We start from the raw sequence: 27,461 nt of genomic DNA on the forward strand, positions 1-27,461 counted from the left end.
TTTTTTTTATACAAGGAGTAAACGATTTGGTCCTAAAGTTACTTCAAGGGACCTGAAAGATCAGGCACATACATTCAATTTTTATATGAATACTTACTGTTAGATAAATGGTATCAGATATGCATTGCTTCCAAAACAACTGAATGTTACGTACAATCATTAAGAGCAGATATCAGCTCAGCTGTGCTGATAACTGGAACACTTATTCATAGACCAATACATGAGGCAAGTATCTACACTCAAACCAGACAAAAGCTTAGAACATGGGAAAACAGAACAAACAGGCATTTAAAGAAATTTCATAATAGATATTATATGGGATTTTCTTAACAAATACCTTAACTGCCATATTGTTCAGATCTGTGACTTCCTGTATACCTTTTAAATTCTCTACTAGAATACATTTAAGTGAAGTATTTTCTGGAAAAAAGTATTTCTACATTTAACAAAACCTGTTAAAACCTGTTATTTACCAATAGCATACTAACAAATCTGAAGAGAACAGCACACATGCTGTTTTACTACTAGGCATAAAAGTCAATGTTCTCAAAAACAGTGTAGCTTACATAAAGTAAAGCATCTTCACAGTATGGCTCTCACAAGAAGTAATTCATTAACCATACTAACAAGTATTGATAAATATTCCTAAAAATAATTTCAATATACCCAGTAGCAGAAACAGACTAACCATGTGATGTTCAGAGCAGAAAAACATTCATTTATATCAACATGTCTCTTCAATCTCTCCAATGCCAATTAAAACTACTATGCAATTGCACTTGTTACTGAAAAACTAAAAGGCACAAAACTTGCAGGAACAGTCTTGCACATTGGTATCAATTTTAAGCATCAAAAGTTTAGTGTGTTTTTTGGTTTTTTGATTCTTTAAAGCAAGGAAATTAGTGACCCAATTCAGTCAGTAATTTGTTCCATACCAGTTATTTACCTTTTTGGTGCTTATATAAAGCACCAAATGGACTATAAAATACTCCTTGGTTTCTTCCAACCACACCAACTCAACACAGACTTTACCCTCTGAATCTGCATAGTCTGTGGTATAGATATGACCCATGTAGTCATAAAGGCTGGATGCATTGGAAGACAGTTCCATGTAGACTGGGGCACTGAAACACCAGAAGGGCTTTCCAGTTTCATCCAAGAGAGTAACATCCATCACATAGCAGTCCTACAAACACAAGCACAAGAGATTATTTCCCTATGCCATGGCACAGTTAGTAAATCTGTCCCTGATTTTAGGAGAAATATCAAGGGTTCAGAGAGCAATTTTTGGTACGAAGGCTAAAAACTCAAAATATAATTGATAGTGCTCCACCCACTACTGCAAAGCAACAAACACTTATTTAGAGGTTTCCCACAGAAATCAAAACTGCAACCTACAGACATCACCAACTGTGCTACAGAAGGTTGCACTGCCAACCTAATCAGATATTATTTCTCGAACATTTTTTATGCCTTTAAACTCTGTTTCTCAATTATTAGTTACCTTACCATTCAAACAAAGATAGTAATTTCAATATGAGAAAGAAACTTAAATTTAAGCTCAGGTGCTTAACCTGTGAGAATGCAGTAATGTTTGCAAAGATACTCAAAGAGACCACCCTCAAGGCAGTGTACACACACAACAATTACCCTTGTATGCCAGCTACAAATGGAAGGTATACAGCACTCTTTGAATGGCTGCAAGCTTCAGTTCCCAAAAAAGGTAATATTAATATATCTTTCTATCCTCCAAAGAATTCTTCCTTTTAAAAATTCTTGAAAATATTTCTTTACAACACTACACAATTACATCATTTTGTAATGCTAAAGTCAGGATGCCAACTCTTGGGCACTTGCAAACTGATGGTTTCACAGGTGCCTTAAAAGCATATGGGTTGCGTGTCATTGTTAATATCAGCTCTTACCTACTCTCGTGAGTTCTGAATCACTAAATGAATCAGATTATCTTAATTACGCTACATATATGCATTACTTCCAGGAGTATCATATGCTCCAAAAGCAGAAACAAATCAACATCGCATACTCCATGCCAAAAAAATTAATTTGGAATGCTTTATTTCACTGTACTACAGAGATGTGCTTCCATTGCTTTAACATTTCTTTCACTACTACTGTATTTCAATCAAACAATACAGAGCAGATGGCACAGACCTAAGAGGTAATGTGATACATACAGTTTTCATAAGTACGTTACTGTAGACTATACTGAAAATACAAAATTCAAACCAACTCTGATGATCATTTAATAATTTATATGAGGTATAAATTTACTTGAAATAAGAAAGAATTACTATTTTCTGGTCCGACATCTTGCATATCAAAGGCCAATTATGATACGTAAAGCAGGGTGGCCTTGAGTGTTGGGTTTTTTTTTCCTTCCCATGTATTTCCCACTATCTGTACTTCAGCAATTAATTTTTTATAAAAAATACCCAGAAGTGCCAAAAAAATCCTTTTTTTTTTTTTCCTTAGACTAGTGGACAAAATTCAAATAAATTCAAAGTAGTGGCATGTTCTGCTGCTGTGGCTTATTTTATTTGGTCTTCACATGTTTTAAGAGTTTTAGAGATTTATCTTAAAAGCCAAATTGAATTCTGCCCACACCTATGTGTTGATATGTGCAATCTCTCACCACAAAATGAGGGGTTTAAAAAAAAATATTGATGTTACTTATTTTTTCCTAGAAACAAATATTCAGTATAACTTATGCTGTAAGCACATAGGACAGAGCTAAACTAAAGACTACATCCATAGCTCTGTGTTTCCTCTGACAGTTAATTTTCCAGATTTTTATGTGCTACTCAAGATTATTTTCATGGAAGAAAAAATTCTGCCAAGCACCTGTAAATCATATAGAATCACAGAATGGTTTGGTTTGGAAGGGACCTCAAAGATCAACTAGTTCCAACCCCCCTGCTGCCATGGGCAGGGACACCCTCCACTAGACCAGGTTGCCCAAAGCCCCATCCAACCTGGCCTTGAACACTTCCAGGGAGGGGGCTGCCACAACCACTCTGGGCAACCTGTTCCAGTGCCTCACCACCCTCATTATTAAAAAAAAAATAAATCTTCCTAATGTCCAATCTAAATCTACCCTCTTGCTGTTTAAAACCATTGCCCCTTGCCCTGTCACTACAGGCGTTGGTAAAAAGTCTCCCTCAGTCTTTTTCATAAGCCCCCTTTATATATTCAAAGGTCACGGCATCTTTGCTGAGTGGAAAGCACTGCAGTCATCACACATGCAAAATGGGTCTATCATGCAATCTAGGCTCTAATACAGAAAGGATAAAACTTCCTCTCCTCAAAACTAAACACCATTTTTTGCAATATTTGAATTGAGGTTTTTTCCTAGTTACAGACACTTTCCACAAATAATTTTTTTTAAATTAGCATATTTAGGATGCATCAACATAATTCTGTTTTGAGATAAGCGTTTCCAGAAACAAAAATATTCCTGACTGACCTTTACATTGCCTTTAAACACATCTGTTTCCCAGGATAAGCCAACTGTCCCAATAAGAGGCAAGTGCTTCGTATTATCCTTTAAGCTTACAACTGTGAGCCTCAAATATCCATTTTCAATGTCACCTGAAAATATTAATAATATATAACATTATACTACTACAAATCAAATTAAGCCCAAGTACACGGTAAATGTTCTCTCCACTTCTTCTACCCATGTCTTTAGTTTCCTCCCACTCACCAATCAAGAACCCTGACATACACCAACAGCTAGATATCAAGCACATTATAGAGAGTTTAAGTTGCAGTTCAGGGGTTTGATTCTGTTATCCACAGTAGAAGCAGCAGCTAAAAAAAAAATTGGTGTATTTTAGTACAAACATCTGAATGTCACCTAAAGGACTTACGCAAGGATGCAAGCAGTAAATTCCCATGTTCAGTATTTCAATTTCATGCCATCAGTGTCTCCACCACTGCCCACTCCCCAGAAGTCAAGCTCAACACATAACATATGAAATAAATCTCCTTCCTCCTTTTTTTAAAAATCTCTCTGCTCTGCCTGGTAACTCAAATAACCCTATACAACAGGGGATAACTATCAGTCTTCCCTGGAAAGTATATTTAATCAACTAAACTGACAAGCAGTATGCCTTGATTAGAATCAAGTTTTTAAATTACGGATTTGTTCACTTTTTAAATAGCTTTCCAAAGGCTTACTTTCATTTTTTGACAGAATTAAAGATTTCTTTGTGATTTTTTTAATTATTACTACACATAACCATATTTCTTTGGTATGTCTTCCTCTCCCCCCAGAAGAGATCAACTTCTTTTAATTGCTTTTTTTCCCTTGCTGTTGGAGGAGGAAAGTTAACCTAGGCGTCCAATTGTCTAATTATAATTTGAGGTACATCGTAACAAACAAGATCTCTGACGACAAAAAAAAAAAAATTCATCATGACACAAGCAGATTTCTTAGTAGGACGTCCCTGAAACAAATTTCCTTGAACATGAGATATTCTCTTAAAAGAGCAAACGAAAGCCCTAGAGACCTAGAAAAAAGAAAAAAAAGGGAAAAAAAAAAAAAAAGGAACAGAAGTAAGCATCTAGCACTTGCAGAAGACAGATAGGAAGGGAGAGAGGGAATTCCCAGGAAAATACTGCTTGTTGGGATCTAGTAGCAGGCCCTGGATGGTAAGATGGTAACTGAAGGAGCTTGTAGGGTTTTAAGATGCAAGTGGCAAAAGTGAAAAAAAGAAGTGTTTTCCCAGTGGTTCTTCAATCAAGCCCAAGTAGAAGCATGAGGCTGAAAAGAGGAGAAGTAACATCAGAAAGGCTGGCTTTGAGTTAAAAACCTAAAGCCTGTGTAAAGGAGCAGCAAAATCCTTTGTCTGATGGCTGCTGAAAGCAGACAGCCGGAGGCAAAGTGACAGAGAAAGAGAGCCCACAGTTTACCACAGAAGCCAGAAACTTCTCTGAATTGGTACTGTGCAGTCAAGCAACTCCCAAGAGACACCTGGCCACAAACCAATGCTGGAAAGACATCACTCACAAAGAATACTCACTGTGTGGAGGAAGCAGCCCAACACATGACAGGGGACAGAAGCAGCAGGTTTTTCAGTACAGACTCTGTCTGGAATAAGAGTGCGAATACAGTGGTACCAGCATGACTATGCCCAGGAAATATTTTGTATGGTTGAAGGAAAACGGACCATTCCAGACAGTGATACCCACTGTTCTTGCAGTGAAGTCCCAGAGAGCTCAGTGAGGAAAATGTAAGCGGAATTCACTTTCAGGATCCAGCTCAAAGTGCAAAAAATGTTTATTAAGTTGATACTACCCAAATGGTTCAGTTCCAAATCTCAGTAAATCAAATCCAATGACAAGATTTCATTTAAGATAAAAATATTTTAGATAAATAGTGAACCTTTACTGAGTGAACGTTGAAAGCCCACATTTAAAGTTGAGCTTTTATACAAGAGTCTTTAAACAACATCAGTCAACAAGCACTTTTTCCAAAGGACTATTCAGTTACCTGCAATTCAGATCGGAATGATTCCTATCACTCATTAAGACAAATGAAAATTTTAATGAAATAAAAACAGATTGAAAAAAGCATACTGCTAATAAATGCTACTATTGCATTGCATTAATAACATGAACTGCTGCACTGCTAGATGGGTCACCTGGTGAAGGTGTAAATTATAAATCCCATTGCAGTTACTTCTTAACTTTAAGCCAGAATGGAAAGAGGTGACAGATCAGGAATCTGAAGGCTAATTAGTCACGGATTAGTTAATACAATCTTTATAACTTTTTTTTCTTTTAATATAAAAGCTCCATTGCAATCCTCATATCCAGAAGAAAAAGTATGCCTAGAAGTCAGCAAGAAGCTGAAATGCTAAGCACTGAAATCTCCCCTTCCTCACCCCAGTGGGATAGGAAAAGGATATTAAAGGGCAGAGCAAGCTATGTTAAATATACTGAGGGAAACACAGAGGAAGCAAATGGGACAGCGCTTTCTTCAGCTTGAACTAGAATTCATTTCACTGTCCCCTTATAATACCTGCAGCCTAGAGTTTATGCAAGACATGTACAGCAGCAAAGCAGCCCTTTAATCAGTATAGGTTATAAGGAACAAGTATTTCCAAATAAAGGGCATACCTATATAGAGAACATATAGCATGTAAACAAACCTCAGGGGAAAGAAACAAATAGTGCCAATAGTTCAAAGGCACTTATTTTAGCTAAAAGCCAAGCAAGTTTGTTTTGCTAACCAAACCTTTGTTGCAACTTGTAATTTGATTGCTATTTTCACAGGGAAGGCTGCGCTTAACACTAATTCCGGTGGCAACAAACTTGCAAATCAATCTTCAAGATGAAGTAAAAAAAATTCAAATACATGATGTGATATTTTACAAACAAATCTTAAAAGCTCTCTAAACACACAAAAATTACCCCACGATACTTTGCAAGCACAACACATCAACATATATCAACAAGGAATAACACTGAAAAGCCAAATCTTAGACTACCATATGGCTACAAAACTATGCTTGAAAAGTTTAAAACCTAGGTCAAGGTTGTCAAGAATGTTCATTTAAAAGCCAGATGTAGTATTCATGGCTTCTATGAGTCATATGAAAAGCCTGTCACAGCTTCCTGAAAACAAGAAAAGTTTTCCTATACATTCAAATCAATTTGAAATTATTTAGCATAGTCACCCTACAGTATCTGTCAAGAAGAACGTATTACCAATTCTGCTTAAATGGAAGGAAGCATAAAATAAAATGCTAAAAAAAAAAGCCAAAACAGGATGGCAAAACAGCTAGCTACTGCAGTGCAAGTATTAATAACAGGAAAAAAAAAAAAAGAGATCTGAAGCCATATATACTCCATCCACTAGGTTCAATGAAGTGTGATATAACTTTTTTAATTTAATGTTAAGAATTTTGCAGAAAGAATTGAAAACAGAGCAGCAAAATGAAGCACAACAATAATGAACACTAACAAAAAGCAGACAAAAATAAAACTAAACGTGAACAAATAAATCAGTTATTCTGCAGAATAACAAATGAGCATTCCCTGGTAACCTAGGAGTGTCTAGAGCTTCCTAACAGAAACAAATAAATAAGTAAAACCCCAGTATAAAAGCTGACAACTGATCTGTGTCTCAGGCTGTGGAAACTGCCATTGGTATGTCACATCCATAATTTAAAATAAATCTGGACTGGGTAGAGAATTTTAAGAAATAGCAAGACTTCTCACTATATCGCAGACCTCCGTGCTTCAGAGCCCTCCCACAGAATGGGACAAAGAGCATTGTTAGAATGGAGCCAAAAAAAGCACAAACCATCGAATACAACCAGCTCCGGACAAACCCGCACTGATGGCCACATTCAGAAACACCATGTTTACCAGAAAGAGCAAAGTGAACGACAAATTTCTGTGAAGGTATGTGACAGCAGACAGCCATAAGCTGCCTCACTATATAATTTTTTATCAGAAATTATGGAGGAAATCAAGCATTTTCCAAAAGGAATTACTGTGCAAATACATGGAAGGGACTAGATGAGCAATAAGCTTATTGCCTACAGAACCATGGCTTCAGCTGGCTGATGTCCTGTGAGAGCAGAATCCAGCGGCTGTCACACAGCTAAAGGACACAAAACCGAAACAGTTCGGAAAACAGTCGTGATCATAAAACAGATTCTCTAACTATCAAAGTGAGATGGCATCACAACTGCAGCTCCTGGACATTTGCTACAATTTGCATAAACATCAGCTTAATCTTTAACAGAAGTAGCTTCTAAGCAGCATGGGACACCAACAAAGACAAGTGTGCCGCATACTGCTTTCTCTGGTACAGCTGTATTGCTAGGAGCATAAAATTTTCATTTTAGAAAACAAAACATGACATTTACCTCAAAAAGACCCCAAAACTCAAGCCTCTGGCCAATTTACAGAAGAATTTTTTTTTTTTTTTTAGGGTATAAAGAGGACTTCTGTATTAAACAACACCTCAGGAAAGATTTCTATTGCTACGTGGACAGAATTTCACTGAAGTTTTACCCTTATAAGTATTCCTCTATTTCAAGTTTAGTGCTTTTCAGGAATCTGAAAACACGTATGTTTCAAATTCAAAGGACTACACCACACTGTGCACAAGCCTACAGTCTAAATGACAGTACTTGGAGCCATCAAATACAAATTAAAAAAAAAAAGTCACGGGGAAATTTATTCTACTACTGTAAAAGCACTCAAGCCTGGTAACAGTGCCCTCTACTGTCTTCACCAAAACCAGTTTTTTCTGAAATCAACAGAAGGCTCATTAGTACTTATCAGAAAAATAGTGGGAAGCAATAATTAATTTACAGTGTTTAATATTTATTCTAGTATGTCTCTGCTGACAGAAAGACAGCTGTGTAGCTGTAGGCAGGGGTGTGTTGAAGTTAAGTCAAAAGAGAGATCACCCGTATATTTTATCAAGCAGAATTACCAAGTTGGGCTATACATGAACAACAAGGATGGCTAATTATGCCTCATTAAAAGAAATGCTAAGAACTGAAAAAAGCAGTACAGTTAAAAACAATCACTGTTCATTACACAATGAAAGGGTGTCAGAATAGGCAACCTTAAGTTCACCTAAATAAAAGCTATAAATCTGTCAATGCACCTAAAGTATCCTTCAGAAGAATTCTACAGAAATAGGTCCCCAAAATGTATACAAACAAATTCACTTTCCCGAACAGTATACAAGTGGAAGGAACATCAGATACCTGCACCAGAAGCTGTGCCACTGCATTAGTAACTCAGCACTGAACCAAACGAAAATATCCTGACAATCTGCAGTACTTGTATCTCAGGCCAAACACTATGTCAATGTAAAAGCAGGCAAACTTCATCTAGAGCACCACACAATGCACCATGCAGATATAAAGAAATCACACAATGGACATAGCTTACTCTTAAAAATCCATTTCAGTTTCTCCCCTTAAAACAGAGATATTGAATAGAAGAGGCAAAACATAACAGCAGGGATCATTTTAAAAACAGAAATTACTGTTCTGTCAACTCTACCTTTTCTGCAGAAGAGGTTCTTGAATGTTCCACACAGGTAGGTGCAGCTTCCACCGTGCATATCAAGATGCAGATTGTAGTCATGCAGTCCATATTCTGGGTCAACATCATCCAGTAAGGGTTTATTAGGTGGAAGGGCATATTGACTTAAAAAGAAAAAATAATAGTAATAGAAACAAGCAAGGGGGAATGACTTAATAGAAAGAGATATATTAAACAGCCCCACACTGAGACTATAATCTTAAGAGAGGTTATAAGAGGGGGAAGAATTATTAGAAGATAATACTTTTCTTCTTTATTACTGCTTTTAAAAATCAAACAGCTCTAGTTCATCATACTTCTTTTAGGCTGTCTACTACAGTGTCTAATTTTTCTAATCAGCTGTCCAGTCTAGCCAAAGACAGAAAATATGGCAGTCAACTTTAAAAGGTACATCTGTTAAACTCCAAAATTTGGACCTGTTTATGCAAAAATAAAAAAAAAAAAATGCATCAGCTTAACTACAACTCTAAAAGCCAACTACTACAGATTTCTCTAGAATAGCAGTTATTGAATAATTTTGGCTGTGCCTAACCTAAAACAGAAACTACTGCACACAAATGACCAGAAGAGCCCAAGTCCCAGAGGCAACTGAGCAGCTCCTACGTAGGATCCTATTTGGTAGTAAGGGAGATGGCATTAGGTCTTACCTTCTGAGTGAAAAGAGCTATACTAAGCGATAGCGGGCACGTAAGACTACCAGTAGATACAACAGTATCTGAGCAGAAAGCTGAAGTGGTGGGCTGGGGAGGGGAAATAAGTCCACAAAATCATCCTCTAAAGCTAAAAAACTCCATCTTTTTAAACAGTTTGCAGTGTATAAACAGGTATACACTGCAATAAACACACATACACAAAAACTTCATAGGAAATCCAGCTAGTTTTTCCATAGGACTGAAAGATAAATGCAGGCACCTTATCAGTTTACTAGAATTTCTTTCTCCCCTCTTACACAGCTAAAGATTATTTTCCTACTTTGTAAAATGTCTCCCTCTTTTCTAGGTCTTTCAGATAGGAAGAAGGAATAAAAAGACTTCTTGTAAAAAGGGAGAAAGCATGGGCAGTGTATTTCTAACTTTCTCAATACAGTAAGTACTAGTACACTTGTGTGACTAAATTATCTCCTTAATAGCATAACAATAGCAACATTTTAGTATGAAAATACTTCTACAGCTTTGCATATAGTTACCGTAACTGTTGTTTGTATTAAACTCAAATAGTTAATTACTGCCTAAATATAAACCTCTTAACAGCAGCCAATTTTAACTGTAAAACTCAAAGCTTTATTCAAAAGGTTATCTTTATTGCCCACAAAGGAGAAACGAACACTTACAGAGTAGCAGAACCCAAAGTGCTTCTCTCAAGAAGTTGATGATAATGAAGACTCACCATAACAAAAGCAATTTCATTTTTCTCCTGAAAAGTTAATTAAAGTAGATGTATTTTCATCTGGAAATACTTTTTTTCAGCAAGGTCTTCCTGAGCATTAAAATTCATAGATAAATGCTGCTGCATATTACTCTGCCAGATACTGTAATAATGTTAATAACGGTTTGCTTTAACACTTAGACTCCTATAACTGCTACTGTCTTTTCACAAGAGTACAGAATATATGTAAAAGATCACAGCATTTCTATATTATGGGGAGAGGGAGGGAAACTAGCTATGGCAGGGCAAAAGTTATCACCAGCAATCCATGAATTGTACTTCTCTAGCTTCTACTTACCACTTCAAAGAGGCCTTACTCCCAGCTACTATATACCTAAGCACCAAGCTATTTTCATATGTAAGGAACTATTTGCAAAGAAGGATAACATCAGTGAGGAATACAGAGCTATTCAATAGAAATACTGAATTTCAAAGTAAAACCCCAGATGTCTTCACTAGAATACGTACTCCTGGGAAAACAGTAAGATACCTTCTACAGGCCTATAGAGCTCAAAGAAAACTTCAGAGCTCAATGTGAGAAATAAACAGAGCCAAAGGTATATATTTACTTCAAGAACACAGAATGCTAGGATTTCAGGTCTTTTTTTTTAAAAAAGAAAAATGCATTTTTAGGTTGTATAAGTGCAAACACGTAAGTCAATGGCAAAATTATTCACTGCCAGCAGTCTATTACTGTCCTGAAAAGTGGGCAACTATTGTTTTCTTCTCTCAGGGTTACCAAACAAAAAATGACATCCCCTACTCAAACTTTTTTTTTAGCTACTCCTGTACTTTTGTAGTGCAAAATTATGGCTATAAAAGATATAATGACAGAGATTTATGAATCACATAGTCTCTCAGTGTTTGTCTATCCAAATACCAGAAGGCCCACATAACCTGTCCTTCGTTGTCAAAACTACTAGCATCAACAATTTCTGTTATGCGGTTAAGCTATGTGTAAAAAACCAAGATGTGTGGCATTTACGATTATTACACCCATCTACAGTTAACTGCCTAATGTTAAAATGCCCACAAAGAGAATAAGAACAGCTGTTCAGAGAAGTAAGTAGGTGTGTTGGTTTTGCGTGGCAAGGTTTTGGTAGCGGAGGGGCTACAGGGGTGGCTTCTGTGAGAAGCTGCTAGAAGCTTCCCCTGTGTCTGACAGAGCCAATGCCAGCCGGCTCCAAGACGGACCCGCCGCTGGCCAAGGCCAAGCCCATCAGCGCCTCTGTGATAACATATTTAAGAAAGAGAAAAAACAGTTAGAGAGTGCTTTTGCAGCCAGAGAGAGGAGTGAGAAGGTGTAAGAACATCTGCAGACACCAAGGTCAGTGCAGAAGGAGGGGGAGGAAGTGCTCCAGGCACCGGAGCAGAGATCCCCCTGCAGCCCGTGGTGAAGACCATGGTGAAGCAGGCTGTTCCCCTGCAGCCCATGGAGGGAGGATGAGGGGGTGTAGAGATTCCACCTGCAGCCCGTGGAGGACCCCACGCCGGAGCAGGTGGAGGCACCCAAAGGAGGCTGTGACCCCATGGGAAGCCCATGCTGGAGCAGGCTCCTGGCAGGACCTGTGGATCCGTGGAGAGAGGAGCCCACACCAGAGCAGGTTTGCTGGCAGGACTTGTGACCCCGTGGGGGACCCACGCTGGAGCAGTTTGCTCCTGAAGGTCTGCACCCCATGGAGGAGACTCACGTTGGAGAAGGCCGTGAAGGACTGTCTCCCGTGAGAGGGACCCCACGCTGGAGCAGGGGAACGATGAGAGGAGTCCTCCCCCTGAGGATGAAGAAGCGGCAGAAACACCGCGTGATGAACTGACCGCAACCCCCATTCCCCGTCCCCCTGTGCCGCTGAGGGGGGTGGAGGTTTGAAGCCGGGAGTGAAGTTGAGCCTGGGAAGATGGGAGGGGTGGGGGAAGGTGTTTTAAGATTTGATTTTATTTCTCATTCCTCTACTCTGTTTTGCTTAGTAATAAATAAGATGAATTCCCTAAGTTCGGTCTGTTTTGCTCGTGATGATAATTAGAGAATGATCTCTCCCTGTCCTTATCTCGACCCATAAGTTTTTTTTTTCGTTGTACCTTTTCTCCCCTGTCTAATGAAAGAGGGGAGTGATAGAGCGGCTCTGGTGGGCACCTGGCCCTCAGCCAGGGTCAACCCACTACTGTAGGAAAAATATATACCACAGTAAGGATCTTGATGCATAACAACTTTGTGGAACTTAATTATGATTGAACTATTTCCAGGTGCTGGAAGAGTTCTCTTTCCAAGCATGGGAAGGGATAACACGCTAGCAAGACCACCGCTAGGGACACCACCACAGAGACGCCAATCTACTACACTTCTGAAGATACAAAAGAAACGGCTGTTCACTTATCGGAGCTTTTTACAGATTGAGTCAACCCATAATAGGCTCACGCAGGTCAGCCAGTCTCAAGTTTTCTAGGAAAGGGACACCTTTAAGAATGAAACATATATTCCTTCTGTGGTTTTAAACAATTCCTCTGGTGATGGTGCACACTTGCAGTAGCAAGAGTTTCCAGCTGAAAATGAAACATGACTTAGAGCAACAGGCACCCTAAGGGAAAGTCCTTGCCAATGCCAAATAATACAAGTTTACCTCATTAACATGGCAGGGGGAGGAAGAAAGGGCTGCCCACCTCTGAATTCCATCCAAAAGCAGAACACCCAAGACAGGCTTTCATAGCACCTAACTGTATGCAACTTCAGGCAGACACCTGAAGTATTCCCAGTGTATTCAGTGTAATCCTTTAGAGTAGGCGTCTACTTTAGATGTTCTGCACTGCTCTCTGAAGACATCCACCTCTACACACAGCCTACAGAGACTAACTCCTTAACTTAGACACTTAATACCAAGAACTGAATATCCCCAAAATGGCACAATTTACAGCATTCCTAAATGCTGGAGCAGGATACTACTACCTGGTGATGTAGATTAAAGGAAACAACTAGCAAAGTCGCCCTGTGGGAATTCATCACTTTGAGTGATGGGGACCGGGCAAGGTGTGAGTCAGGGAAGAAGCACATCTCTCCTCAAACTGTTCTATTTAAAATGTCTTTAGGATATCAAACTTTGGCATGTGGAGACTGCTAAACAAATACAACTGAACACGGTAATAAAATCAGTACAGTATCTAATATACTATGATACATAACTGTTCTTTTAATTAGATGTGAGGGTTTTTTTAAAAGTACAGATACTCTTGCAATAACTCTTTAGAATGCAATAAATCAACAACTAGCTGTCCCTACCTGTATTTTCTTGCTGTTAGTTTAGATAAGATCTTTCAAAATAAGATCTTTCAAAATCCAAAGAAAAAGGGAAGATAAGAAAAAACATACAAAACAACTCCTCCTCCCCCCAAAAAAATTCCAAATCCCAAACTACAAGACAAAAGAATACATTTCTTCAAGTCATAATAAATTATTGAAACTAAATATTATCCTACCTTCCAAAGTCCTACTAGGAGTCCTGGATTCAGGCTGAAGAGTTGGACAAGCTTATCAGCACCAACTGCTACGCTACTTTCAGTCAGGTTAGCAAGATGGTATTCAGCAATTAAGGAACGTCGACGAGGTCTTTGAAAAAAACATACAGAATGTAGCAACAAGACTATGTCTCCTTATTTATGTAAAAGTTCAGCCTAATTCCATTTTTAACTCTGAAGTCTGACCAACAGCACATGACGAAAATGGTTTTGAAAGCATTCAGCATGCATAGCCATAAACTTTACTTCGGAACAAATACAGCATACTAGCAGGATCTCAAAACCTAACAGGAAAAGAGACAAAAGCCACCATAGGATGGCCCAATATACCACTAAAAAGAGGAAAAACTTATATGCTTGCCCAATATTTCAAAATAGTCACAGAATTACTTTATAATTTATTTCTAATACTATGTTCTTACTAGATGGAATCAGTGAATATTTATCAGTATGAAGCAAGCTACTAAGAAGGTGAATTCTTCCTCCACAGAATGAAAATTCCAAGGAAAGGATCAAACTGTACACATAATAAATTAAAAGCTTCTGCTAGAGGAAGCTTTCCTTTTGGGGAAAATTATTTACAGATTTTGCCTGTAATTAAACAGATTTAGCTCCATAACAGCCTTTAACTAAACTTCATACTTCACAGATGTTCTTATTGGTAATGACGTATAAAAAAAGAGCAGAAAGTAGAGTCTGTGTTACCTATTCAGAATGGAGAAATAACTCTTTCAAAAATGCTTCACAGACTTAGGCTCTTATTATATTCAATACTGTTCCTAGACTTCCCAGTAGTATCCCAGTACTATCACCTACCACTACACACTGCTAGGAAGACAGCAACTGACAGGAACTTCATCACATTACCTTGAATTGTAAGATTTGGGGCTGGGATGGGACACGAACCCTTTCCTTTAGTAACATAGATTACCAGACTGTTGTGACATAAACATCATGAATCCAATCTAAATGTCTCACATTAAATTCTCTTAGATTTACATGTTTGTTTCATGCTCATTTGTATCTACGCCTTAGATTCAGCTTTCCAAGGCAGGACCTATCAGTCTGGACCTTGCACGCCAGTAGCTACATTAAGCTACGAATTAATGTCATAGCTTGCTGGTTTATATCTATTTCTTGCTAAAAAGCTCTACCAATGAAGAGAAGGACATAGGCTTTGGAAGAAATACTACAGAGAGGCTTTCTAAGAGAGAATTAACAAGTTAAGTCAAACCAAGGTCAGATAGCTCCTACGGACACATTATCCAAAAAACTCTCAAAAATCCTATGTGAACACTCACCCATTCTTGCTGGGAGCTCTGCTTTGCTCAGGAAGCAATGGTGTAACTCCGAATAGTTTTAGGGTTGACAGGATGTCTAAGCATGGCCAACTTGTACTATACCAAAGTATAGTAACAGATGTATCCTTAAACAGTAGGTTTGCCTTCTCCATTACATGTTCCTTTCCATTTTTGTCCTTTAGAACAATTATCCAACTCAAGCCAGAGGCTCTGTTATTTAGGAATTGAGAAGGGAGGAGTACGTTTAAAAAAAAAAAATATTCTCAAAGTGACAAAACTTAAACAATGCTTCCAACAGAATTTTAAAATTTCTACTAACTGCTACTTATGTTTCTCAGGCTAGGTCATTTATAGGCTATCATCGTACCTTCCCATTCTGATATACATTTTATAACTCTATTTCCATATCCCCCCAGCATTTCCAAAGCCATTAACATTCTGTGCATTGTTCTCGAGTAAATGTCTTCTGTGACAAGGCATTGCTTACTTCATAGCTTCTTTGTTTTTACATGGAAGACCTGTATAAGGATCTACAGGTTTAACAAGTCGCATTACTCTAGTTTTGACAGCAGCTATTTGTTTGAAGATGTATTCTTTCTTCCAGTACCCAGGCTTTCTATCATGTAGAGCAGCACAGTCCAAGGAAACAGTTTCTGCTTGATCAGACTTCATCGTCCAAATTGTCCTCTTTGGTTGAAAACAACTGGAAAAGATTTTCAGCCAGATTCTACTGAAAATAAAAATAAAGAGGAAAAGCACATAAATTTCAAGAGAGTTACTTAATTATTCTTATAGACCTGCTCAGATACCACTGAGTGATATAAAGTCCAAGATTATCAGCAAACTGGGTTTGATCTAAATTCAAGTTTACAAAAGCCCAGAAACTCTAGCCTCCCAGGTACCAGTCAAGAATACACAAAGCCACAGTCTTACACTTTTCCCCATTTTGACCTTCCAACAGCTCGTATCAGGTGAGTTTCCCTGGTGCAAACATGAAGGCTCAGGAACAAAAGATGTGAGATGTCAGCACTTCTCATGAGTTTACTAGGTTATCTCAAAGAATATGGAATCTCTGAACACCCTTCTTGTTCTGGCTTATACATACCAAATGAGATCCATTTATGACTTTCTGCTCTACCAAAGGAAAAAAAAAAGAAAAAAAAAAGAAAAAAAAGAAAGAGAAAAAAGAAAAAAGAAAAAAGAAAAAAGAAAAAAGAAAAAAGAAAAAAGAAAAAAGAAAAAAGAAAAAAGAAAAAAGAAAAAAGAAAAAAGAAAAAAGAAAAAAGAAAAAAAAAGAAAAGAAAAAAGAAAAAAGAAGAAAAAAGAAAAGAAGTAAAGAAGTAAAGAAGAAAAAAGAAAAAAGAAAAAAGAAAAAAAAAGAAAAAAGAAAAAAGAAAAGTTATTCAGTTAATTCTTACAATACACCAGTGAGGTTGATAAACATCTCAACTACATACACAGAAAATGTTTGACTAGTGCTTTAAAAGTAGGATCATTAGATATTGGGAACTTCCCACTGTTTCATGCCTCTCAATAGCACATTAGAGTATCTGTTTTTTAAAAAGCCTTCCTTCCTCTTATGCTGCTACTTCCTTCACAGCCATTCCCTTACACTCACTGAAGCAGATTAAAAACAAAAACAAAAAACAAAAAAACCCCAACCAACAAACCAACCCACACCAGTACATATTTGAGAGAAAGCTATCATGAGAAAACAAAACAAAACAAAAGATGTCTTGCCTGTCTTCTTGAAAATAAATTACTTTTGAAAATTCCACCCCAAAACAATGATGCGTCCTTCTCACACAAACTAGGTGGTACAAAAAAGTGTTTTAATACATCCTGCTCAACAAAGACAATCTGGACCCCTCAAGTTTCTCACACAGATCCAGTTGAAAGTGAGTTGGAGGAGGATAATGAGAATCACCTATGTTTGGTGGTAGTCCCACTGTCATGTCAATCTCTTGTGCACTCTCTTTTGAAAAGCTCAGAGAAGAGATGTTTTTTTGAAGAGATCAAAGAAACATGCAACAGGAATGATGAGTTCACCTCTTTCCTGTTATGAAAAATATGAGGTCACATTTCTGCCCCCCACACTCCAGTATCTCTAGGACAATACAGGGAATATTAACTACCAGAAGTTACAAGAATTGAAACAACAAACTGTGAGTAAAGGTTTCCAATAAGTTTTCTAACTTTAAAGTGCTAGCCAAACAGTCTACATAACTGCACTAAAGAAAATTAATAGCAACAGAAACAAATTCTCAAGAGAAATTCTCTATCATTTATCAGCAAGATTACCTTTACCAGTCCTCACTTATCCCCAGGCAAACTTACACCAACGTGCTTTGTAATGCATTTTCCCCTCCTTAAAGCATTAAAGCATTCAAGGACTGAATCCATCCCACACTGCCACCTACCCATGAAAACCACTCTCACTTCATCAGCTGCTGAGAATAAGTCCCCACATGCCAAGAGCCAGGCTCTTTGTTACTGATGCAAATGTCCCCAGGAATTTTGCAAAAACCTTCCTCCAGCCTGCTGCTTTGCAGGTACATGTACAATCTCCCACTGCCGTTTTTGAGTCAAAGCTGTTTAAAACACAGAGACCCATAAGCTTCTATGACTGGTAAAGGGGGGTTCACAATTCACAGTCAACACGAGCTTTCAACTTTACTTTCCCAGAATCCAGGAGCTGGGGGGGGAGGTGAAGCAAAATCTCGTAAGTAAAACAAAGATTTAATATACTTCAGTTTTGAGACCAGAAAACACAACCCACTCACCAGACAGTATAAAACATTTCTGATAGAGGGAGGAAATTTTTATTTAGCTCCAAAGCAACTAAGACTTGTGGGATGATGAAAACAGAGGAGAGATGTCCCTGACACACCATCACCAGGGGAAACTGAGCTGTGTATGATCCACTTGGTCTTATTCAGCCTAAAAAGTCCACTAAGATATCCACCTATAACCCTCTACTGAAAGCTCCTCCCAAGACAGACATCCTCTCTTTCATGGGGAGAGATGCTAAGCACCTGGCTGCATGATGCTGGAGACAGGGGTTAGTAGCAGCCATTTTCTGCATTTTGAAGGTACAGTCTCTGACAATGTGAGCTGAATGAAGACAGACTTGCCATCAATACCTACAACTCTTCTCCTCACTCTCAGTTACATACTGCTTCTTCCTTTCCCAAAACAGCATTGTGTAAGCGTATGAGAAATCAGTTCAAGCAGCTCAAAAATTCAGTCAGGGCAGGGAGGCAGAGGAGAGAAAAAGGGGGACTTGGAATCACAAGTGTTTAGGCAGGTATCACTGCCCCTTCATCCTCAATTTCTGAAGAATTCAGGGTAGAGAAATCAAAAAGGCATCCAACAGAAAAGCCTCTTTCACAGCAAGATACATACCACTTTTGACTCAAAGTGTTAAGTATAATATTCATCTTAAGGTCTCTTATTGGATGTTGTTACAACAAGCTCTTACTGCCAACTGAAATGCCAGAATCAGACATGCACCATTGTCAGTCATCACTTGACCACAATGACAAAATAATCTGGGCAAGGCAAAAAGATCTTCCCCTGTACTCTGGCATCTCCCTTCCTCTTACACAAGCACTTTGTGCTGGTAATCAAAAGCCTCAGGCTTTCAGACAGACCATCTATGTGAGCTTCCCACACTGCATGAGAGGAAGCCTGGAATAATGCCACATGCTGGGGCAGGAGGGTGCAGAAAGTGGGGTCAGAAACATTTCCCCGCCTTCAACAGTCACACTGAAGACATCAGTGCCAAGGAACTTTTAAAGTGCAGACATTATTTGAAGACCCCAAAAACAAAGCACAGCATTAGGCAGCACACATGAAAGACTAATGGTTCTGTTGCATCAAGGACAGCATCCTGTACATCAAGGACAGCAGAAATATCCACAAAAAGATACTCTGCCTAAAAACCAGGATCAGATTTGTCACAGAGACATGCAGGGACTTCAATTAAAACTTCTGTTAATTTACCAAAAGATTCAGGGATTTAAGAAGGTTCATGGAAATCCAGCAGGAAGTGACCTGGTCCCACTGAACCAGTCAGTCTCCTAGATAAGGCAAACTATGTCCTCCTCAAATCCCATTTGTGCACATACGTAATCTCTGTCAAGATTATAAAATGGAAACAGACACTGTTGAGATGGAGACAGATCAATCAGCTTCCCTTGAACAGCCACAATGATTTTATACTACCTTACTATCTTGAAGTGGAAAACACCTATTAAGATAGATAATTTGTGTCAACTATGCAATTTTTATCTTCATGCACCTGCTGACAGCCTCAAAAAATAAATCTGGGCTATGGCCTTCTGTCCTGGTTTCAGCTGAGAGGGTTAATTTTCTTCATAGTAGCTAGCATGGGGCTATGGTTTGGATTTGTGCTGGAAGCCGTGTTGGTAACATAGAGATGTTTTTGTTCTGTGGGCCTATTGTTGAGCAGTGCTTACACACAGCCATGGCCTTTTCTACTTCTTGCACTGCCCTGCCAGTGGGATGGCTGGGGGTGGACAAGAAGTTGGGAGGAGACACAGACAGGACAGGTGACCCAAACTGACCAAAGGGATATTCCATACCATATGACGTCATGCTCAGTTTATAAGGAGCTTGGGGGAAGGCGGGGGGGGGTGGCAGCATTCAGAGTGATGGCGTTTGTCTTCCTGAGTAACCGTTACATGTGACAGAGCCCTGCTTTCCTGGAGATGACTGAACTCCTGCCTGCCCATGGGAAGTGGGGAATGAATTCCTTGGTTTGCTTTGCTTGTGCGTGCGGCTTTTGCTTTACCTATTAAACTGTCTTTATCTCGACCCACGAGTTTTCTCACTTTTACTCTTCTGATTCTCTCCCCCATCCCAATGGGAGGGAGTGAGCGAGCAGCTGCATGGTGCTCAGCTGCCGGCCGGGGTAAAACCACACCACCTTCCTTTTAAATTCATCAGTTCTAAAGGTGTCAATGCCAATGCTAACCAATTCACTGTACAAGTTTTGGTAAATAAGTGACAAATGGATTAATACCAGATGCAGCAACTTCCTGTATACAAAGACATTTTCTCATTTAAACAACACTAATGCAGCAGAATCCTAGAAAAAAATGATACCCAGACATCCTAGTTATCACATACCAACCACGGTCTCTCCTCTTTAGCCTTTCACAAAATTATCATGATACTAGTAGGAGCAATTTATGAACTCTGTATAAGCAACCACTTACAAAAAATGTGTTAATATTTAACTTTGTCCCTTTTGTTTTCATTTAGAAGTCACCAAAATTTGACAGAAAAGGCAACAGATAAAACCCACCAGTGAATCACTTCACTAAATCAAACCCTCTGCAAAAAACTGATGAAAGAGCTAAATAAGTAGGACTTCAAAATTATGAAAGCTATAAGAATTCTACTGGGTATACACAAATAAATATTGCCTGAACCAAAAAGCCTGTGCAGGTGCATGGGAATACAAACAAATATATGCAAATTTTACAACAAAATAAATGCTAATAGCAACATTTCAAAACACTGTATTTAGTTTTCGCCTCATGACTCCCATTAAACTTAACAGGGCTTGCACAGCTAGAATTCCATTCAACACATTGTACTGTGAGCTACGCAGCACATTTTCAGCAGAGTAATTGCCAGTAGGTACATGCATCAGTGCTCTGGCATCAGTGAAACTAAATTAGAAAGACTTATAACTCGGGTAAACTCAACTCAACTGCTGCACAATTAAGACTAGCATTTATGCTTCCATCTTCCTTACTTGTCATTGGCCAGATGATAGAAGCGCTTATTCACACAACCAACACACAAGAGGGACACAGCATCCAAATAGGTAAATATCTTCATCAGCATTTCTGATGGCATGCTGGAAAACAAGAGAAAGAGAAATACCGTTAGACTTGCCTGCAAACTCCAGAAATTACAAAGAATTTTAATTCAAACCGGAGCACAATAAAAGCCATAGAAACTACCAGCTTGTAAATACACAAATCAAAACTCACCCAGAAAGTTAATTTGCAAAGTTTGGGTTCTGATTTGTCTCTCTGGTCTAAAAAATTTACTTACATCAATTCACCACAACCTATTCAAGGGGAACAGCACAATTATGTGAAAAGTTATGGGTTTGCATTTTCATTAAACTTTGTTAACTCTAACTCAGTTTGACATGAAACTATCTTATTCAACTTCAGTTTCTCACTGCTTATACCATGATTTTAACACTTAGTCCACAAGCGCCACCATTTGCCAGAACTGCGTATACTCACTCTCCTCCTGACCGTGGTGTCAGGCCTCAGGATGCACCAGGACAGAAATATCCCAGTCAAACAGTGAGATCAGCTCTACCTCATAAAAATCTTCAAACCACATGTGCTCAGGGGTCTCATACAGTTTTCATTTATGTCAACAGAAAGATGTGAACTTCAAAATAAGAGCTGAGTGGCATCTTGAGAACATTAATGTTTCTGTGCATCTGTAAGGCTGCCTGAAATGCAGGTGCCAGCCTAAGTACCAGCAGCACAACATAACCTGCATATGAGCCACCAAGATTTCTGTACTGACAGAAACCTCACACCCTTCGACCAGTATCTGGTAACTGCACAGAGTTTAAAAAAAAAAGATGTATTTTATACTCTAACTTTTTGGAGCATGACAGTACGGTAACATCAAAATCACCATTGAAAATACAGGCTGCTGTGAAAGTCAACACCTCAGTTGTATCTCGTCGATTTACTCCTGTGTCATTCACAACACTTACTGATTTATAACACTTTATTCCAAAAGCATACAGCTTTCAAACATAGAATGATAATAATGCTAATACTCCAAGTTTTGTGTTAAAACCCAGAATCTTAGCTGCACTAACAGAGGCAACTGTGCCAAAACTTGCAGTTATTATGTGGAATAACTCATGGTCTAAGCCCAAAACAGTGAGTGCATTTATTCCACAGAGAATTTAGAAATGAGCTGCAAATTAACTACAATAATATGCTTGAACTAGAATTCTCAACAGTAGTTTTTACAACCTTTTTTTTTCTTTGAAGGAAGCTGATAGAAGCAGTATTTTTCTTTTTTCTCATCTTTCACACCGAACTAACAGCATAAGGGACTGAACTAACTATCCAATGGGAAACAGAGAAATGACTACACAGGAAGCTAAAAATGTATAAAACAAATTTATCTTTCATATGATATATTCTTAGATGTTTTTGTAGAAACATAACAGATTTTAAAAAAGAAAACAACTCACAATTAGACTGGCAGTGCCCTTTCACTGTCAAACAGGGAGGGAAACATTTACCTCGCAGCAAATATGCAGTAGCCACTTTATTGCTACCCCCCTCATCCCATTCCACTATCCTAAGCCTCTCTATACAAAGCACCAAGCATCAAGAGAAACATCAGAAGTTTAATTCCAAACTGGCTTTTATTGAAGTAATACAGTAGCAATTTTTATTCTCAAGGAACATCACAGCCCATGATTTGCAAAGGAGTTGCTGAAGGCTTTGTATGACTTGGAAAACCTACATACTTCATACGAACTTAAAAAAGGAGGCAAGAGAAAACCATACTTGAAAACATTAGAAGGTCAACACAGGATCACAAAGTAGGCCAGGAAAGCAGTTCTTTTCTTTCCAACTCAGAACATCTGGCATGGAAATCTCCAAGGTACGAACACAATAACTGTAAGCAGTCAAAAGATGGCTTACAGTGTGCATGTTTACTCCTAAACTAAAGACATACTCACTTCTCAATGCACAAACTAGGTTTTCGTTTCATGGAAGGCGTCAAATAGAGACTTTTAATTGCAGCATTTACAGGTTCAGAACATTCCCCAGGCCTGGCAGCAAAGTTTCTTGACCTATTTCTAAAAAGGAAAAGCTGTTAGGAGTCGCATCATCACAAAATGAAAAAGTATGCCTATTGTGCAGACCTAGACACCACATCTCAACCGAGATTCAGGGAAAACATCACATCGTAACTCATTATTATCAGATCACAAGTTTGAACAATTATCACCAAGTTAAAATACCTGACATCAGAAAGATGCCAGATTTAAACTCATAGGTGTCTCTCCTATGATTAATCTCTCACAGTAGTCAGAAGGAAGTAGTGCTGCACCATAAAATCAGTTTGAATATGGTAAAGATCTATTAATGTTAGACAGCTACACCACTGTGGCCACCATAACCAAGCTGCAGACAGGCCTCTGCAGTAAGTCAAACTCACTGATTAATCTTCCGTTTCGCAACATTAATCCAGAGATGGTTTTGAGCCATCCAAATTCCGTAACCTATCAAAAAATATCAAATAAAACAGTACCCTGAAACATTCTCAAAAATTGACAAGGCTCAAAAAGACTACACAACAGAATCATATTTGAAACAAATTTACAGTATCATTTCAAATTTTCCCCTGCTAGAATAGTGGAAATGTATCAACGTTTTTATTATCAAAGAATCATAGAATGGTTGGGGTTGGAAGGGACCTCAAATATCTTCTAGTTCCAACCCCCCCCGCCATGGGCAGGGACACCCTCCACTAGACCACATTGCCCAAAGCCCCATCCAGCCTGGTCTTGAACACTCACAGGGAGGGGGCAGCCACAGCTTCTCTGGGCAACCTGTTCCAGTGCCTCACCACCATCACAGTAAAGAATTTCTTTCTAACATCTAATCTAAATCGACCCTCCTTCAGCTTAAAACCATTACCCCTTGTCCTATCACTACAAGCCCTTGTAAACAGTCCCTCACCATCTTTCCTGTAGGCCCCTTCAGGTACTGGAAGGCTGCTGTAAGGTCTCCTTGGAGCCTTCTCTTCTCCAGGCTGAACAACCCCAACTCTCTCAGCCTGTCCTCATAGGAGAGGTGATCCAGCCCTCTGATCATCTTTGTGGCCCTCCTCTGGACTCACTCCAACAGGTCCACGTCCTTCTTATGTTGGGGGCCCCGGAGCTGGACACAGTACTCCAGGTGGGGTCTCACAAGAGCGGAGTAGAGGGGCAGGATCACCTCCCTCGACCTGCTGGTCACACCTCTTTTGATGCAGCCCAGGACACGGTTGGCTTTCTGGGCTGCAAGCGCACACTGCCGGCTCACGTTGAGCTTCTCATCAATCAACACCCCAATGTCCTTCTCCTCAGGGCTGCTCTCAATCCATTCCTCGCCCAGCCTGTAGTTGTGCTTGGGATTGGCCGGACCCACGTGCAGGACCTTGCACTTGGCCTTCTTGAACTTCATGCGGTTCACATGGGCCCACCTCTCCAGCCTGTCAAGGTCCCTCTGGATGGCATCCCTTCCCTCCAGCGTGTCAGCCGCACCACACAGCTTGGTGTCATCGGCAAACTTGCTGAGGGTGCACTCGATCCCGTTGTCCATGTCACTGACAAAGATGTTAAACAGGGCTGGTCCCAGTACCAACCCCTGAGGAACACCACTCGTCAGTGATCTCCATTTGGACATTGAGCAATTGACCGCATCTCTTTGAAGGTGACCATCCAGCCAATTCCTTATCCAACAAGTGGTCCATCTGTCAAATCCACACCTCTCCAATTTAGACACAAGGATGTCATGTGGGACAGTGTCAAATGCCTTGCACAAGTCCAGGTAGATGATGTCAGTTGCTCTTCCCTTTTACAGTATTGCTCATTAACACATAACAATTTGGACACAAAAACTCTAACTAAAGAAAACAACTTCGCGTATTTCTAACACAAAGAATTCTTACAATTCAACTGACCACTCATTTTTTTCCAAAGTTTTCTGATAGTATGAACTTTATAAGTTGTAATTACAAATACTATCATTAACCCACATAGAAATATTCAGATGGAGTTTCAGTCTTAATTAAATCCTTATACTTCATACCCACTGATGCCATAGAGCAGGCAGAGCTCCCCATACACTCTAGTTGTGATGGTTGTATAGCCAGCTGACTTTCCAACACCTGGTCAGTCCAACTCTGGGTTTCTAAGTGACCCATCAATGTTGGGGGGAAAAAAAAGAGTATCTAATTTTGAAGTACATGAGTACCACATACATTTAATGCACACTGTTCTTGATTTAAGATTTGTTTATGCTCAAAGAAGAATAAAAATCAGAAGAAAAGAAAACCTGTGCCCTACATTGTCAACTGTGCTACGTAAAAAAAAATCCCTGAAGTTTTACTGAGAATTGTTATATGCATAACACGAAAAGACATGCACATTTCAGTACACTTAGATGATGAGATAGGGCTGTAAGACACTGCATTTTTCAAAAGCCGTTAAAGAGACTTAAGAGATCCAAGTCCTGTTCAACAGCACCAGAACTACCACTTCTGTATCTTTCTGGGCAGCATGTCTCAGGCTATTCTGCCCCCTATCTATGCTGAAAACATAAAGATACCGAGTTTGGGCGTGACACGCTTATACAGGCTCCAGCTACAGATGTAATTCAGATCAGGAGCTGGATCCTGGATTCTGCAAGATACTTTACCTCGTACATAACCCGCACTGCCTGTATTCAGTCCTTCTTGCTCTCTTTTTAACCACTCCTAGCATCTCTCTCTTCTTCACCCCAGGAAGGAATTTCTGAAGTAAGAGAAATGTTGCCTACACATGCGTTGAAACTTCTGTATCTACTTTAAACAGATAGATACTTTCTAATATCTACTTTTGTAAGCTTTATTTCAAAAAAAGTACTTAATTTTTGCATCTTCCAAACCAAAAATATTCTCAAGGTATGAAGAAACAACAGAAAATCCATTGCATAAACTATTTAAGTATTGTACGTATTAAGATTTGAAATTAACAAAATGCTTTAACACTGCACTGACAAAGCTTGCCTGCCCAAGTTAAAAACCAATGACAGCCATTACTCCCCCTCTTTAGAGAATTCTAGTAACAACTGAGATGCTCCGGCTTAGAGACACAACAACCTCAACTGCTGTTTCATTAGCTTTCAATTTGTGGGACTCAGTTTTGTACCACTATTTTCACTTTCATACCCTATTGTACTTGCAATGTGACTATTGGGGTTCTTTTGCTGGCCAGGGAACAAATCTATTTCAAAGAATGTATAGAAAGTCTTGAGTAGTGACAAAACCTGCCTCCTTCTCCAAATGTTAAAGCATATATGGGGATAAACAGAAATGACAGTATTAACATTTTTTTTTTTTTCCCTCGGCCAAAAATTCCAAAGTCTCTTAAAAAGGTGGGTATTACCCATTCCGTTTACAGGTCAAAAAAAGGGAAGAGATGAAAAAGCTATGAAACCCAAGGTTATACAAATGGGTAAGCAGAAAAACCTGCTTTCTCAGCTTTGCTTCTAAGATTAGTGCTTTACATTTTTGGAAGCTGAGTCTGTACTATAAGAATTAAGCTAATCTCATCTTCCACAGTGAAATCCTCCTATTTATTACAAAGGCCTAACTACCCTGAACATATATACATTAGCCACTAAGCTAGCTAGAACTTTGTAGACAGGCTTATTATACTACCTCCTCTAAGCTCAAGCACATACCCAGGCTTAAGCCTCTACGCAGACAGAAAACAGTGCATTAAACCTAGGTCTTCCGTAGACCTGGAAATGCCAGTGTTTCCTATCACAAGGTGCACCACCTCTACAAAGACATCCCCTTCCACAGGGCAAGGGGGAGGGAGGGGACACCACCATGGCCATGAGGGAGCTGTGGCAAATATAGAGCTGGAAACCAGAGCCCTGAGGGGGGTGGAAGGGGTTTCCCAGAGAAGCAATGGTAGTTAAGGGAAAACAACAAATCACCCCCCACGGACATGGTGACAAAGGACGAGCAAGCAGCTCTGGGGCGGCAGAGCCCCGATCCCCACTCGATGTCCCCCCCAGCGGCCTCTCCTCAGGCCGCGCAGGGAGACCATTACCTGGGCCTGGTGGCCCGGCCGGGCCGAGGGGCTGCGGCGACAGCAGCAGGGGCAAAAGGCCACGGCGTACCGACCTCGGCGACACCGGGGGAAGCCACCACGTCGGCTGCCGGCGCCGCGTTGCGGCCGTACTGCCGCAGGGCCCGCCCGCGACCCGTCGCCATGGGCAGCGTCGCCACGGGCAGCTCCGCCACGGGACAGCGGCTTCGCGCCGGGCGGCGGGG

General features: G+C 39.5%; 1 protein-coding gene across 1 annotated transcript; it reads right to left on the reverse strand.

Moving 5' to 3' along the window:
* On the reverse strand, positions 1-27,448 carry FBXO15 (F-box protein 15). Its single transcript, XM_075747107.1, has 10 exons — positions 27,238-27,448; positions 23,107-23,226; positions 21,121-21,225; positions 15,820-16,062; positions 15,333-15,542; positions 13,993-14,122; positions 10,433-10,515; positions 9,061-9,206; positions 3,485-3,609; positions 1-1,186 (listed from the first exon to the last, which is right to left on the reverse strand). The coding sequence occupies exons 1-10, from the start codon at positions 27,399-27,401 to the stop codon at positions 917-919; spliced, it is 1,596 nt and encodes a 531-aa protein (XP_075603222.1). The 5' UTR covers positions 27,402-27,448; the 3' UTR covers positions 1-916.
* Positions 27,449-27,461: the final 13 nt, after the last annotated feature.

The sequence above is a fragment of the Balearica regulorum genome, chromosome 2 (assembly GCF_011004875.1).
Source record: "Balearica regulorum gibbericeps isolate bBalReg1 chromosome 2, bBalReg1.pri, whole genome shotgun sequence".
Lineage (NCBI taxonomy): Eukaryota > Metazoa > Chordata > Aves > Gruiformes > Gruidae > Balearica > Balearica regulorum.

What these genes read in the sequence shown, in the direction of transcription:
- FBXO15 (XM_075747107.1), bottom strand. Translation starts at nt 27,401, where the DNA reads ATGGCGACGGGTCGCGGGCGGGCCCTGCGGCAGTACGGCCGCAACGCG. An exon ending in GAACCTCTTCTGCAGAAAAG is followed by an intron (nt 3,610 to 9,060) that starts GTAGAGTTGACA and finishes TAATATTTTCAG; the next exon opens with GTGACATTGAAAATGGATAT. An exon ending in TGTTTAAAGGCAATGTAAAG is followed by an intron (nt 1,187 to 3,484) that starts GTCAGTCAGGAA and finishes TTGTGTTTGTAG; the next exon opens with GACTGCTATGTGATGGATGT.